The sequence below is a fragment of the Perca flavescens genome, chromosome 9 (assembly GCF_004354835.1).
Source record: "Perca flavescens isolate YP-PL-M2 chromosome 9, PFLA_1.0, whole genome shotgun sequence".
In the NCBI taxonomy this organism is placed as follows: Eukaryota; Metazoa; Chordata; class Actinopteri; order Perciformes; family Percidae; genus Perca; species Perca flavescens.
The window spans coordinates 24,659,505-24,675,217 of record NC_041339.1 but is presented as its reverse complement, the minus strand read 5'-3'; the positions used below and the strand labels follow the sequence as shown (position 1 = coordinate 24,675,217).

The following is a 15,713-nucleotide window of genomic DNA, read 5'->3' as shown; positions in this document are numbered from 1 at the left end:
GCAATAATTAGCCTGTGATTATGTTATCTCCTTACATATACCTACGCTCTCCGTCTCTGTAAGATTGGCAATGATTGAGATTTCTCTTGGCACAGCTACCAGAAGACTTCCAACTTTCAGACACGTTGCTCACGTCACATTTACGTTGTCTCTGTCAGTTGGAGGCTGCGCAGTAAAGCAAGAGATCACCGGAAAAGTGCTTCTAATAGCCTTCACTGGTCTCCGTCAAGAGCAACGGGGTCTATTAGTCCATTATATATATCTCAATGAATATTACGAATCCCACTATGACCACGCCAAGCCCCGCCCTACGAAGCAGCTCGATTGGTTGGGGGTAGGCATTAGACCTCGAGTGGTTGAGGTTAGGGTTAGGGGATTGGTCAGGGGATAGGACCTGTACATGTAAGCATGGACGCCTGGCCAATAGTAGTGTGTGAATGCTATTGAAGGGCGGGTCTTGGCGTGGCCATAGTGGGAAAAAATATGGAAAGTAGGTTATATGTCAATGGGTCTGTCCAAGGCATAGACAGTATATAATGGACCAACGCTCTGATGCTCTGGACGGAGACCAGTGAAGGCTATTAGAAGCACTTTTCCGGTGATGGTCAGCTTTACTGCGCAGCCTCCAACTGCTACGGAGCCATAACATGAGATACAAGGTAATGGAGCCTTTTATACATTGTTATGTTTCTTTAGAACTAAACAATGGACAAATAGAGTCTTTAAACGCTTCAGATGTAAAGTTATTCGCTGTCAAGTGGCACCAAAATGAATGCTAGTCAGTGGAATGCTAACGTGAGGTGATGGCCAGGTAGCAACAAAATGGCCCCATAGGAGGTTCGAGTTCTGAAGCGAAGCTTGCCCCCTTGGAATGCGTAGCTCCTATGGCGCCATTTTGATGCTAATAAGTGATCACCCGCCGTTAGCATCCCATTGACTGCCATTCATTTTGACGTCACTTTGACAGCGAATAACTTTACATCTGGAGCGTTTAAAGACTCTATTTGTCCATTTTTCATTTCTAAAGAAAAACGACAATGTATAAAAGGCTCCATTACCTTGTACCTCACGTTATGGCTCCGTAGCAGACGTTTTTGTAAAAATAGGCCATAGACAGTAATAGGCTAACGATTGTGTCATAACCAAGCGATTTACTGTCGCATAGTAGAGGAATTACCGTATAGTACAGGAAAAGCTCGCTGGCAGTTTGGACTTACATTAGCTGTTTAGGTTTAATTACTAATGTTAACTAGCATTTTAGTTAGCAATAATTAGCCTGTGCCCATGTTATCTCCTTACATATACCTACGCTCTCCGTCTCTGTAAGATTGGGAATGATTGAGATTTCTCTTGGCACAGCTACCAGAAGACTTCCAACTTTCAGACACGTTGCTCACGTCACATTTATGTTGTCTGTTGGAGGCTGCGCAGTAACGCTGGCAATCACCGGAAAAGTGCTTCTAATATCCTTTGCTGGTCTCCGTCCAGAGCAACGGGCTCTGTTGGTCCATTATATATATGTCAATGGGTCTGTCTATGGAAAAATATCACAACCCGGCCACGTCTTCGTCTTCTTTTGTTATGGTCTTCTTTTTTCCATGGTGCTATAGTGTACTGCTGCCCTCCCGCTGATGTAGGCCTATGTATATCAGACAGTAAATAGGCAGGCCTACGTCAAAAGCATTTTCAAAAGTAATGTTTAGCCTACTGCTATTGTTCATTATATATTATTCTAATTATATATTTTCCCACCAAAATATTGCTGTTTTTTCTGGTTAATTTCTTCTGCTTCATTTCCATACAGCTCATTTCCATACAACACTTCAAGGGGCTAAGCGTTTTTATTTGTATTCAAAAAAGAGAGAAAATAGTCAAAGGGACACAATTACCAGTAAAAATGTATTTTATTTATTTTAAATTATCTCAGGGGAACAATACACAAAGCGACAGTTATAGTGTATTCATTTTCTAAACAAGCAGTTTGACAAACCATGCAATGATAACGAGTTTGATATTCTCCTCCAACCATCCATTCATCCATTTTCATCCGCTTATTGCGGGGACAGCAGGCTATGCAAAGTTTCCAGACGTCACTCTCCCCAGCAACGTTTTCTTGCTCTTCCTGAGGAACCCTGAGGTGTGGCCAGATGAGATATACTGGATAATCTCTTGTTGGAGCCTGTTAGGCTACCAGTTGGACGTGCCTGTACTGAACTGGCCCCTTTCATGGTGAAGGAGCAGCGGCTCCACTTCAAGCTCCCTCCTCAGCACAGGGTATGTGTGGTGTGTGTGTGTGTGTGCGTGCGTGCGTACGTGCGTGCGTGCGTGCGTGCGTGCGTGCGTGCGTGCGTGTGTGTGTATCTACAGATCTCTTTCTTCACACTATTTTCTGTTTTTGTCCCTCAGTTTTATTTAGTTTGTATACAGTTTTAGTTTTATATCAGCTAGTTTGTTTATTCTTTTAGTTTTTGAGCCAGACAGCTATTTTCTGTTCCACCTCAGTTGTAACAGGCAGCCTGGTGTTTAATTATTAATAAAAGTTTAGTTATTAATTGAATGCAACAGGTGGAGTTAAGTAAAGCAAAAATGTGTATCCAGGTGGATACTTATATAGTATTATATAGCTTAAGTTTTACATCTTTATATAGTTTGTTACTTTTGTCTGTCTGTATCTCTCTCTCTCTTACTGTCTTAGTCTGTGTTTAGTTTGTTTCAATAATCAGTGTGTGGAGAGTCGTTGTCGTAGACGTCTGAAATAAAATAAAATAAAAATGTCCTTACAAAATAGAATTAAAAGTAAGACAAACACAAGGGGTTTCAAGAGTGAATATTTAAGATTACTTCGGAAATTACTGAGGCACAGTTTACATGGCATTTATTGAAGAACATGAAGATCTAAAGATAACTCACCAGCACTGCCTGCGTAGTCAACATCGTCATAAATGTCTCCTTCCCTGTAGAGGAAGATCAATGTTAAACTGATAGGTATTTCTATTGTTATTTCTAGACATATCACTTGCTAACATCAAATCAACATTGAGTTTACAACTGTTCTCGTGAAAGATGAAATGGAAAGATGTGTACCATGTTTAGATTTGTAAAAAATAGAATATGTACAACTTTTTACTAATTTAATCTACACTAGAGAGAGAGAGAGAGAGAGAGACTAAATGAAAGTAATGCTATGGTGGCAGTTCCACATATTAAACTGATGAGGATTAACTTACATTTGAAGAAGAAGAGATCTGGACACATAGCCATCTGTGAGAGGTGATACAAAACATAATTAATGTAAAACAGTCACATTAATTTAGTAATATACTGGCTAAATTGGGTATCCCCTGACTTTTTTTTGCACCACCAGCAGGTCAAAGTTTTGACTCCAGTGAAATATCATGTATATGTTGTTAGTGTAGGAGCCATTTATATTCACCTTTTTTGGTTAGGTTAAGTTAGTTTATATTTATTTTGGCCACTTGGGGGAGTATTGCATTGGGTGTGGTATGTCACTCTGAATTGGATATATCTGCAGGTGTGGCAATCAGTGAGAGCAAGGTGTGGATGGTGGGGAACACACAGTTCTTACCGTAGCCGTGAGCACCCACTGCACTGACAGCAAGTCCCCGCACTTTATTAATTAGCCACGCTGGGTGAAGTACTATTTTATGTGAAATACCTCCTTTTCTACTATTATAATAAACGGGAACACCACCCAACGATAATCAATGCCTGGACTCAAGATCTTTTGCTACGTGTTGAGAACACCATGCCATCCATACCGAGGCTTAGGATAGCCTCAACAGTTAGCATTTAAGTCAAAGTCCAGCTGTACCTTAGGACAGCTTCACAGAGCCGTTAGTATGGCTGTAGTCTTATTAATCACATAGCCACGACAATAAAGATAAACTTTCACCCTTCTTCAAACTGCTTATGTATCACGTGCTGCATCTTAACATACAATCAAAGAGGGATGTGAAGTGTTTACATACATTTTCCAGCCTGGTTGCAACACAGAGCTTTCTTGCTGTTGGTGAGCTGAATGACGTCCACGATTTCTCCTTGAGTCACGTGCAGATCCTTCCCACCCGGCTTCTTTATGATGCTATTAGGATCTACCATCATGGTGTGCAGCACCCTGAGAGGCCCTTCATACTAGGAAACAATAGTTGCAGTGATCAGTTTTTAAGTATTTTCTAAATTTCAGTAATTGTCTTAATGGGAGCAGCGTAACATGTTTATGCTATAGGCTGTGCATTATGTGGAAATGATGCTCTTGAGGGTGGAGTTCCCCTAGGATCAAACTTGGTCCTGTTTTCTTTTCTTTCTATAAATGTTTCCCCAAATTATTCAGGAACAAATAATAAGTAATATAACTATTTCTTTATACTGATGATACTGCTTTATCTGCTACTAAAACCAAATTATCTGGTGTGAAAGTGTGAAAAATGTACCTTAAATCTTTTCCTTAGCTCTTTCTCCACTTTGGGATCTATGCTGGAAAAAAAAAGAGGATTTAACAGTTAATCAAGAAGCATATAAATGCATTTATCAGCAACACATTTTGGTAGATTTTCCTCTGCAAATTAATAAAATAGATAGAGTTAGACTTATTCTGTTTTTTTCTGTATTTGAACATTCCTCATTTGGTCTTTAAATAAATAAATACATCTTTACTTTACACAAATACTGGAGCTGCACTGAGCTGTCAATATCTCAAGTTCTCATTTCCTGTTCCCTTTCAGTGGACCAGAGGAATAGATACCTAATTTCAGGCGGTGGTGGGGGGAAACCCTCAGTTATTGGTTCAACGTCATCATAGTCATCTGAGGATCAAACAAAAAGTACAGTAAAAGTAAAAGGATACTGTCTTCTTGTAATAATCATTAACATTATCTGTTGAAACAATCAGACAATAACAAAAACATTTATCATTGTGGGAGAATAAATGATTAAATGAAGTAAGCAAGCTAAGCTGCCTATTTTATGGAAACTTTCAAGGGATCAAGTTGCTCATGTTTCTCATTCTTCAAGTTGTCATTAATTTCAATTGCAGTTGAAGCCATTAATTGTGAACAATAATTGAACAAGAACAGACTTTTTAAGGTTTGCTCATGAATCCCTATTAACTATTTACAGTTTTTAACAAGAGAAAAAATGTATTAAACCAAACAAGCTGGTCTTTATGTTACAAAAATGGCTACTGTGTCGTTTCTTTTGAGCAGTGATAAAGTCAAATAAAAACTGTCTGATTTTACCTAGTATCAAGCCTAATCAGCCAATATTGTGTATGTCTGGTGTGTTGTCACTTACCATCATCTTGAAGCATGCTGTAGATTAGAGGAAACATAATATTAGTTGGAACAAACGTGGGTGTAACTGAGAAAGCAATGCAACCAAACATGTAGGTGAGTTTACAGGTGGTAGGTTCCAAATGACTTCAAAAGATTTGGGAAAAGTTGGCTGAAGAGTAGTATATCATTTTCATCACAATAGAATTAAAAATATGTCAACACAGCAGGATTAACATGATCTACTGTACCTGTCACTGCTATTGGACTCGACATATAACATCAGTGGGGGGTCTGGAGGTGGTGGAGGCAACGGTGATGTGTCTATTTTTCTGGACTGTAGCAATTTGCGCTTTACTGCCTCATAGTCAACATCCACACATGTGTTACTGATGTATCCGCCTGCCGGATAACAACATCAAGATGATGTATTTCATTATGACAATTGCATAGTGTCACTGTCGGGCAGAAACCTACCTTTTTTTCTTCCATAAATCAATGCTATTGGTCAACTTTTATGTCTATCTGTGGGTTTTTATAAATATTTAAACAGTGATGAGGTGATTCCGTCTGACTTTGTATAAGAAAATTAGCTCAATAAAATGTTTTCAAATTAGCCTTTTTCATTTCTTGAAAAGCAATGGTTTTGGTTTTCACCCAGCAATGATATGTTTTATTAATTACTAGAAAGGTTAATGAAACACTGGAGGAAGTATGAAATAAGATAGAGACTGATAAGTTGAAAGAGATAAGGTCACAAAGATTTTTTGGTTTCACAAATTGAGTTGAGGATCATCTGCATAACATGAGACATTATAAATACATAAAAATGTTAGAGCCATGGCAGGACATTTGAGAAAGCAAGGCCCAGACAAAACATCTTCAAACTGAAGATCTAAATTATTTTCACTCAAGTGTTTTAATATGCAAATGAAAATGTGTATCAAAACAGGTGGGTGGAAACTAATAGTATGATGATTACCCTATGCCTACCACACACACACACACACACACACACACACACACACACACACACACACACACACACACACACACACACACACACACACACACACACACACACACACACACACACACACACACACTGCTGCTGGCTATTTACAGAAAACACAGGCGCTACACAGGACTTCCAGTCTAGTATCAACAAGCTTGCCTGTTTCTGCAGTGTGTTAGGTTGACGTAGGTGAATTTGCTAACTTTATGGCACTAAAGAGAGGTTCAGACTGGAAGATTTAAAGTAAAACTCACAGTTTCCTTTAAGAGAGCGAGCCAACCATTTGCCTAGTGGGTTATTCTTCACTCTGAGGATCTCCACGCTCTCGCCTTCGCGTACGCTGAGGTCCAGCTTTCCTCCTCCATGCCAGTCATGCCTCACTCTGGCTGTATGAAGAACCTCCACCTCACCTTGCAACTACAGAAGGGCAGAAATAAAGTTGTGAAAGTTGACAATTACAATAACAGAAATGAATAAGGTTTGGATCAGTTTGGAGTGGGTGGATTCAAAGAATCCTAATGCTTTAGCTAAATTGCAGATTGGAATTATATAGAAATAACACAAATATATTTTAACATGCTTTTTTTTTTAGGTTATGTAACTGTAGCTAACCCACTGAAGTTTAAAATGTTTAATGTAACTAAACATCCGAACTGTAAATAGCTACATGTTTTGTAAGGTGTTGCATTTTCATCCATGTCAACAAAATACAAAAGTGATGATATCTGATCTGCTGTTGTAAAAGCTGGACTCATGGATTTTCATGGGTTTTCATGGAGGACAAAATGATGCAGGTACCTGAAAGTTCTTCCTCAACTCATTTTCTTTTTTTTGACGCTCCATCTGATCTTTCTTCTTCTTCGCAAGTTGCATCTTTGCTTCTTTTTTGTTTTGCTTCTCAGCATTTAACTGGTTTAGCTCCGATTGGTCCCTATAAAGGAACAATTCAAATGTGAAATTACTTGTTTGCTTTTTTGACAGTTCTTCCCATCACAGCATTCTCCTGCTACATAAATTACAAGCCGAATTACAGACATTGTCATCCCTAGACACGCCAAACAATGCCTTCACGTTAATTTTCTCATATTTTGTTCATAGTAGTCCCATTACTTTGACTCTGTGGAAAAAGGTGTATATTTGTGGTTAACTAAAAAAATCAAATGACAAAACATTAGTTTTACATGTTACATAAGTGACAACAATCAACATGATTGTGTCGTGAGGACTGAATTCATTAATTCAGCTGTAAGCACTTCACAGTAAACTGTTTTACCAACTGCAGTATCCCACAAACTTCACGCCTTTGTTCCAATCTGCCCACATATCTGTATTTTGTCACTATATCCTGCTTTAACAGAAAACATGTTGAATCACAAAAAAATGTCATTGCATCACTGTACACTGTACATGTAATGTAGCTTCCCATACACATTATATTAAACCATACAGAAACTACAAGTTTCTTTGCGATTTTAAATTTAAAGGAGCAGAGATTGTTGTCAGGGATAGTTTGATGTTGTGTCAAAGGCATTAAACTGCAAAGACAAATTGTGAAAGCATTTAAGGTAATTTAAAAGTAGTTGCAATAGTGGTTGTTGCGCAAGTCACTGCTTCAGTAGGTGCAAAAATAAGAGCAGCAGTAACAGAAATAATAGAAATACTGTCCCCCTTCGTGTTCATGCAGCTGCAGCCACTTTCTACTTTTAGCCAGTGTATTGCTTAACAAACAGTGGTTTAATGGTAAAGGCAAAACGTTTATACTTACTCATCAATAAACTCATACACGTCATCGTCATCCTGCGAGAGAAAAAGTTTTATTTGCACTTTTAAAGAACAAAGAAAAACATCCACATACAGGAATTATTAGATTAAAGGGAATGTCAGTGTCTTCTCTACTGACAATGAATACAGTTTAATTGCCATTTGTCTCACCATTATAAATAAATAATTCAGCAATACAAACAAGTGTAAACTGGAATTTAAACTTCTTTCTAATTTTATAGTTTCTGTTTTTTTAGGGAAGAACGCAACACGTTCTCACAAGAGGAGCTACCTGGTTTTGAATTATTATAATGTGAGGCATTCTCAATTTAAAGTAAGTTAAAATTTCAGTTTTAGTTTTCTGTCCTTACCCCATCAATGCACGGTGAACTGTCACTCCAGGAATCTGTGAAGTCACACAATATAAAGACATGAAAGGCATGTCTTCTGTTAGAAAAAAATGGCTCATTATCTTAATATTAACACAAGGATTTTAGAAGTCATTACTTCATTGCTTAAAATGTGTCAGATAAACAAGATCGTCAAGAGCAAAAGGAGTAATGCATCAATAAACAAGCTGCAATAGTTACCGTTCTTCTCAAAGCTTGCGATGTCATCGTAGAAGTCCTGGTTATCCTCAATGTCACTGCAATCAAAAAACAGTTCGTTATTCATCAATTGTTTACGTGACATGTATCTTAGACCACTCGACACCTGCATGCTACAGAAGTTTAGAAAAATATGCCCAGATATTTGACATTTTAGATATATATTTTTTAAACTCTAAATTAGAGTCTCTGATATGATTTATTCTCCTTAAAGTGCATTACATTTGTATATTCGGCTCAAGATTGTTGTTGATTTTCACACTTTGCCTGTCTGCCATCTTTACATCATAACAACTGTTGTGGAAATAAGAATCTGACTTTATTGTGGCATTCTCAGGGATTTTATTATGGCTGATAGTGTATTTAATAGATGTGAAATAAATGACATGAAATGAAAATCAAGTTCTTGTTAATGCATCCCTGCAGGTACTTTAATAACATAAGCATAATGTGAAATAGATTAATACTCACACAGAGGCAATTTGGCGCGGGAGCCTGCTGGGTTTTTTGGATCGTTGTGGTGGCAGTTTTGGAGGACTGATGATTGTGGGTAAAGACATCTTTTTGCCTGCTGAGCCCGGGGAACCTGCTGGGAGAACCAGAGAGAATGAGACAAATAACCAACAATGAACAGTAACACACACGTACTTGAAGCAACATTTAGATCTTAAAATGTATCAATTTAATGGACTTAACTTTCCATCAAAAGTTTAAATTCAAAATATATAGCAAGCAATGGAAAAAATCTTTTTAGTTAAAAAAAAATACATATAGGCTATCTTAATTCAACAAAACAATAAGAATAGCAGAAAAGTACAATGGTAACATACCTCATCAATTTTTTCTCATAGCAGACATTTTGACAGAGCAAACCTGTTACTAAAAACATTAATGACATGTCCCAGTAAATAATGACAGTGAGACAGTGAGCCAGCATGCACAATATTAGGACCTTGAAACTGAAGCAGCTAAATGGAATTCAGCCATTGATAATATAGTGGTAACATCTGCTTTTCCTACTGTGACATGTCAAATGTCTTCTGACAAAATGATATCAGGGCAGGAAGTAAACTAGTTTGTCTATTGACTAATCTTCCAAATGCTCCAGCCACTGTCATGATTTTGCAAATAATTATTTAAAGAGAATGAATATTGATTGTCTACTTTTCATCTGAAAGGGAGCGAAATGAGCCGGCCTTTTAGAAACACTAGGCCAGAAAGTCAAAAGCATTGAAATTCCAGTGCTCACCAGGAATGTCCACATCGTCTGTGATTTAGTTGAGCCCCAGATAATTGCAAATCTATGAGTAAATAAGCCCGAGGGACTCACCGTCACTCTTTCTTGGACCAGGAAGGGCTGGTCGTCGATTGGACCTCAGAAAGGGCTCCAGGTTGACATTAGGAGGGCGTTTGGGTTTCAAAGGCACAGGTCCTTCAGGGGGTAGATGCCTCCTGAGTGGGGTCACGTCCCCTGCACTCCTCTGTCGGGGGGGCAGTCGAAGTGGTAGAGGGGTGGAGGTGGGAGCTGGTGCAGGGGGCTGAGGTGAGGGCAGAGCCAGGGGGGGTTTGATGCCTGGAGGCATCTGGTGCTTCATCATCTGGTTCTGTAACATCTCCCCCTTCTGCTTCACCTTGCTCGGTTCTGCCAGCCCGATGGATGCTCTGACCCCAGGATTGGGAGGCGGTCGAGGGAAAGAACCCGGTTTGGAGGGGATGGAGGGGATGGAGGCGGCCATCGGTTCTGCCCTCGGGAGCCTCCCCAGGCCTGGGCTAGCCATCGGAGGAGGAGGAATGGTAGGAGACAGTCTGTGATGCGCCAGATCGTTCTCCGCCAGTGGCAGGATCAGTCTCCCAAACCCAGGTCGTGGAGATTTTGGGGAGCCGCTGTCTCGGCTGCTGGTGTCCGAGTTGCTGGCCTTGTTGTTGAACCTGGCCCTCAGAGCCTTGACATCAACGTTTTCCCCCTGACAACAACACAGGAGCACAAACTCAACTGCAGCTGCTTTATTTTTAAAGCAGGAAGTTAGCAGCACAGCACACAGCAAAGCATGCCCCCCACGCTCACAAACACACACCGCTCGTCAAACCCCTACGCTATCTTTACAAAGTGAGACTGCACCGTGCAGCTACACAGTTTCCTGGTTGGTTTGATCTTCACAGAGCTGAGAAGTCTCCTTCTCCTCCTCTGTGCAGCACAGAAAACTTTTATCAGTGCAATCTGAACAGATTTTGAAGGCTGCATTTAGTAATTATGAATCCTATCAGAGATTGTGATCATTGTAAGCAATCACTAAGGACACATAAAAATCTTTTTTATGTTAAAACAGGTGGTTGGAATTTTTGTTTTATCAAAAGTTTTCATGGAAACAATGGTAGAAATGAGCCAATGTAGCCGATACAATCCTTCAACTCAGGTTATCTGCTGCGTATCTGTCCAAAACCACTGCTCTCTTTGTCCAAATTTAATATCGGTTTACCTCAACACAATTGGACACTTTCAATTTTGACATGAGGTCATAGATTACTGTGGCAAAACTGCATTGAATAAATGTAACGGAAACACATTTTATAGTGACACTGACAAAGAAATTGAATCAAAGGCGTGTCAGTCTATAAAATGCAGTATTATGTTCTACCGATGCTTGAAGCATTAAGGGGGTCCCTGACTTTGACTACTCAGTTGATGCTTTTCTGAGATTTAATGACAGATTTTAATAATAATAATAATAATAATAATAATAATAATACATTTTATTTGTATTGCACTTTACATTTACAGCAATCTCAAAGTGCTACAGAGCATATAATAATATAAATAAATAAAAAGGTCAAGGTCAAGGTCAAAGTAGTTCAAAAGGAAAAACTATAAAATACATTTAGTAAAAAGCTTTTCTAAAAAGATATGTTTTTAGGTTTTCTTTAAAATAATCTGTAGTCTGTGGGGCCCTCAGGTGGTCAGGGAGGGCGTTCCACAGCCTCGGAGCAGCGGAAGAAAAGGCCCTATCACCCATGCTGCAGAGCTTGGTTATGGGGGCATGTTAAAGGGTAGTAGGGTAGGATGTTCCCTTTGATGCATCTTTTGTATTTTGGTCATTTAAGGTCACAATGACAATAACATGCAAAAACCAAAGCTCATAAAAATAGTGATGACGTGCAGATGAGCATCTTTATAGGAGGGAGTTTGGTATCCTGCCAGGTTGGTTATTATAATTATTACAGCAATGATGTTATGTTGTTATTTTTATGTTTGACCACTCCCTGAAATTCTTGTTATATTTTATGATACTGTATTTTCTGTGCACCAGGTACAGTACAGGCCAAAAGTTTGGACACACCTTCTCATTCAATGTGTTTCTTTATTTTCATGACTATTTACAGTACATTGTAGATTCTCACTGAAGGCATCAAAACTATGAATGAACACATATGGAATTATGTACTTAATAAAAAAGTGTGAAATAACTGAAAACATGTCTTATATTTTAGATTCCTCAAAGTAGCCACCCTTTGCTTTTTTTGATAACTCTGCAGACCCTTGGTGTTCTCTCAATGAGCTTCATGAGGTAGTCACCTGAAATGGTTTTCACTTCACAGGTGTGCTTTGTCAGGGTTAATTAGTGGAATTTTTTCTCTTATTAATAAAAAAGCAAAGGGTGGTTACTTTGAAGAATCTAAAATATAAGACATGTTTTCAGTTATTTCACACTTTTTTGTTAAGTACATAATTCCATATGTGTCCATTCATAGTTTTGATGCCTTCAGTGAGAATCTACAATGTAAATATTCATGAAAATAAAAAGGAAACGCATTGAATGAGAAGGTGTGTCCAAACTTTTGGCCTGTACTGTACATAACGCTGGTTTTAAAAAGGTACTATAGAAATACATTTTACTTAATTAAAAATACTATCTTGGTAGCATTAACTGTGTCTTTGCAAAATTAACCCATCTGCTTGTGCCTGGTGAACAGAAATTGATGTTTTTCTCTCTTCTTATTAGATATTTAGAATTAATTTCCTGTCTGGTTCCTCTCACTCCCAGTGAACTGCACCACACTGCTGCTCAGTGGAACTCTGCTGTTGGTATTTGTGAGAGGACTTTTTATACTCAGTGGCCACTTTATTAGATAAAACTTTAAAGACTAATTCAATCCAATACAACAGCTCAGCCGTGAATTCTACCTTTACAATGATAACAATGTTCAGTTTTGATTGGGACTATCTGAGAAATATTAATGTAACTGTGTGTTTATTAAGGTTGTAGTTTGCAGTGGTGTTGAACTGGACTGCATACTATTGAGAGGTGTTTCTAATTTCTAGTTTTGTCACACACATTTACAAACTCATCACTATCACCTCAGTAATAAACATATAGTTGAATTAACACCTCTCTGACAGTGTCAACAACAACTGAATGTGTACTTAATCCATTTTTTTTTCACTTTGGAGTGTATATGAGAGAGGAAACAGAGGAAAATTTGACATAAGTCTCACTCATTTTTAGGCATCTGTGATGTTATTTTGGGTTTAAATGTTGTCATTCTCACCTGGGATGGGATGAGGGATGAGAATTTGACCAAAGGGCTTGGGACAGTTTAAAACGAGTCAGAAAACTGTTTTAATAGAACAATGGGCAGTTGACTCAAAAATATGATTAGCAAGGAGGGAAAATGAGGGAAATAAAAGTACATTTAATTATGATTGAATACGTCTCATCCTCTGTTATGGTGACAAATAAAAACCCAATGGCAATAAAGAAATTACACTATCTATTGCCTGAATACCATTGTATTTTAGGATGCCTATTGTCAGCTGGCCCAGGGACTACAGGTGGAAATTAGCCGTAGAGGCTAAAGCTGCTCCTTTTACTGTGCAGTTAATTAAAGGGGACTGTTCACAACATTATCAACTAGTAAACTAAACTAAAGTTGTAACAAAGCCAAACAGAGGGTGCAAAGAGGAGCAGGAAATGCTCACAACCACACAGTTCTGTACCTCAGCAAGCATACTGCACCGGTTACCATAGAAACGCCCTCTGCTGTCACTCCTGCACCAATACGCTGCAAGCTGTGTGCTCTCAGTTGTTTCAAGGAATGAAGAAAACCGACAGAAAACTTTGCTCTATATAGGCCTACCACAAAACACACACAACACGCTGACGGGGTTCCACTTTCAGTCAGAGCGCGCCTGCAGAAGAGTGTGTGCATGTGTGTGCATCTATACGTTTGTGCCCTTTGGCAGTGACACAACATCGCAGATGTTCTTAAAACGGTGTCGCCACAGATTGTAGCTGTGCAGGTGGGCTGCAGAGAAAACCTGACAACACTGACATTTTTTTAAATTTACGACTAAGAGTGACAAAATAAAGACAAAGTAAATAAAATATGACTTAATCACAGTCATAACTTATATTGAACTTTAAAATATTTTCTGGTGCATTAAAGCCAACATTTTCTAAAATAGGCTATCGATGAACTCTACTGATCTGGTCTTCTGTTGATCTCTACTATCTATCTCTGTAAAGCATTTTGAATTGCCCTAACCTGTACGAAAGGTACTATACAGATTAGAGCTGGTCAATATAGCGATATTATATCGATATTATGATATGAGACTAGATATTGTCTTAGATTTTGGATATCGTAATATCGTAATATGGCATAAGTGTTGTCTTTTCCTGGTTTTAAAGGCTGCATTACAGTAAAGTTACGTCATTTCCTAAACTTACCAGACTGTTGTAACTGTTCTATTATTTGCCTTTACCCACATAGTCCTTACAGTCCTTCACATTACTGATGATTATTTATCAAAAATCCCATTGTGTAACTATTTTGTGAAAGCACCAATAGTCAACACTACAATATTGTTGCGGTCGATTTTGAGGTATTTGGTCAAAAATATCATGATATTTGATTTTCTCCATATCGCCCAGTCCTAATACAGATACAGTTTGATTCAATGTACTCAGGTAATATTAATCTTTTATCACATATTAGGTACCAGCCAGTCGCTGCTACAGAAAACAGGCATTTGATGTAGTCGATTCATTAATTTATTTGTTAGTGTGTTTAATAACTTCCAAATTTAGAATCAGAATCATATTTATTACCAAAGAAAGTTTTGACTTGCACGGAATTTGCCTTGGCGTATTTGTTGCATACAATAAACGTATCAAAAGGGGAATAAACAATAAGGCAAAGTAGTTTACAATATTTTTTCTGGTTACAGGATCCCTACAATTTAAAGACCTTTATTCTATATATTAAAAAGTCTTGAAACACAATTAACGTGTGTAGTTTAAGAGAAATTTAGGAAGATAGAACAGTGAAAGTTAAGCGCCACTGAACACACTGTAAATCATTTACCACTGATAGTGTGTAATAAAGCTTTCTTTCATCAGCAGCAGCCTGAACATTTATTTCAAAATCCAACTTCCCCTTCTGCTGTGAAATTATGTAAGTACTTTCGGGAACAACTGGAGCCAGTCCGTCAGATCATGAAAAGCAGGTTAAAAGTTTTAAAGCTGATTCAATGAGTAGCCTTCTTAGTTACATGACAGGAGGAAACTGAAGTTTCACCCGCCAGTGAAACAATAATATATGCAGATGGTCTTTCTACAGTGGTCAGGTTATTCATAGACACCTTGATGGTTAGGAGGAAATAGCCAGAATTAAAGCTTGAAAGGTGCTGTGGAGCAGTTGTTATTCACTCCATTGACAGACATATTAAAAAGAACACTTCTTTAAATAACATAGTAAATAACAATTTCTTACCATATTTGCCTTTAGTGATGGTTTAATGATGAATAAAGTGCTCCATGGCCAGCAGTGATTCAGTACCGAGGCTAATGCTACTATACAGACCTGTGTTACTAAACTTACAGCAAATGAGGAAATGCTCAAGCGTAGGCAACAGGGTAACTGACAGCAACACAACATGGGATTATGAGAAACATTATCATGATGCCATCAGCCAGTTTGTGTCATTTATTTTTAAAAGATTGTTTTTTTTATTATGTGTATGGAAATGTACAGTAATATGTG

The 15,713-nt window shown here is 38.2% G+C and overlaps 1 protein-coding gene across 3 annotated transcripts; it reads right to left on the bottom strand.

Annotated features, from left to right (window-relative positions):
* Positions 1 to 1,885: 1,885 nt before the first annotated feature.
* On the bottom strand, positions 1,886 to 15,567 carry si:ch73-40i7.2 (FYN-binding protein 1). 3 transcript variants are annotated; one of them, XM_028588434.1, is made up of 16 exons: positions 15,444 to 15,567; positions 10,003 to 10,636; positions 9,144 to 9,258; positions 8,655 to 8,710; positions 8,436 to 8,470; positions 8,069 to 8,100; positions 7,102 to 7,234; positions 6,558 to 6,720; positions 5,540 to 5,690; positions 5,311 to 5,327; positions 4,763 to 4,823; positions 4,452 to 4,494; positions 3,990 to 4,152; positions 3,228 to 3,261; positions 2,911 to 2,954; positions 1,886 to 2,750 (listed from the first exon to the last, which is right to left on the bottom strand). In XM_028588434.1, the coding sequence occupies exons 1-16, from the start codon at positions 15,444 to 15,446 to the stop codon at positions 2,713 to 2,715; spliced, it is 1,722 nt and encodes a 573-aa protein (XP_028444235.1). In that variant the 5' UTR covers positions 15,447 to 15,567; the 3' UTR covers positions 1,886 to 2,712. The 3 variants fall into 3 exon arrangements, with proteins under 3 accessions (XP_028444235.1, XP_028444234.1, XP_028444236.1); XM_028588433.1 differs by having other exon boundaries at positions 9,144 to 9,261; positions 15,444 to 15,555; XM_028588435.1 differs by lacking the exons at positions 1,886 to 2,750; positions 2,911 to 2,954; positions 3,228 to 3,261 and having other exon boundaries at positions 4,061 to 4,152; positions 4,452 to 4,489; positions 9,144 to 9,261; positions 15,444 to 15,555.
* Between the last annotated feature and the right edge of the window lie 146 nt (positions 15,568 to 15,713).

Excerpts from the sequence above, each read along its gene's own strand:
- si:ch73-40i7.2 (XM_028588433.1), bottom strand. Across the intron at positions 8,471-8,654 it reads CGCAAGCTTTGAGAAGAACG|ATTCCTGGAGTGACAGTTCA; the intron begins GTAACTATTGCA and ends GTGACTTCACAG. Across the intron at positions 6,721-7,101 it reads AGTTGAGGAAGAACTTTCAG|TTGCAAGGTGAGGTGGAGGT; the intron begins GTACCTGCATCA and ends GCCCTTCTGTAG.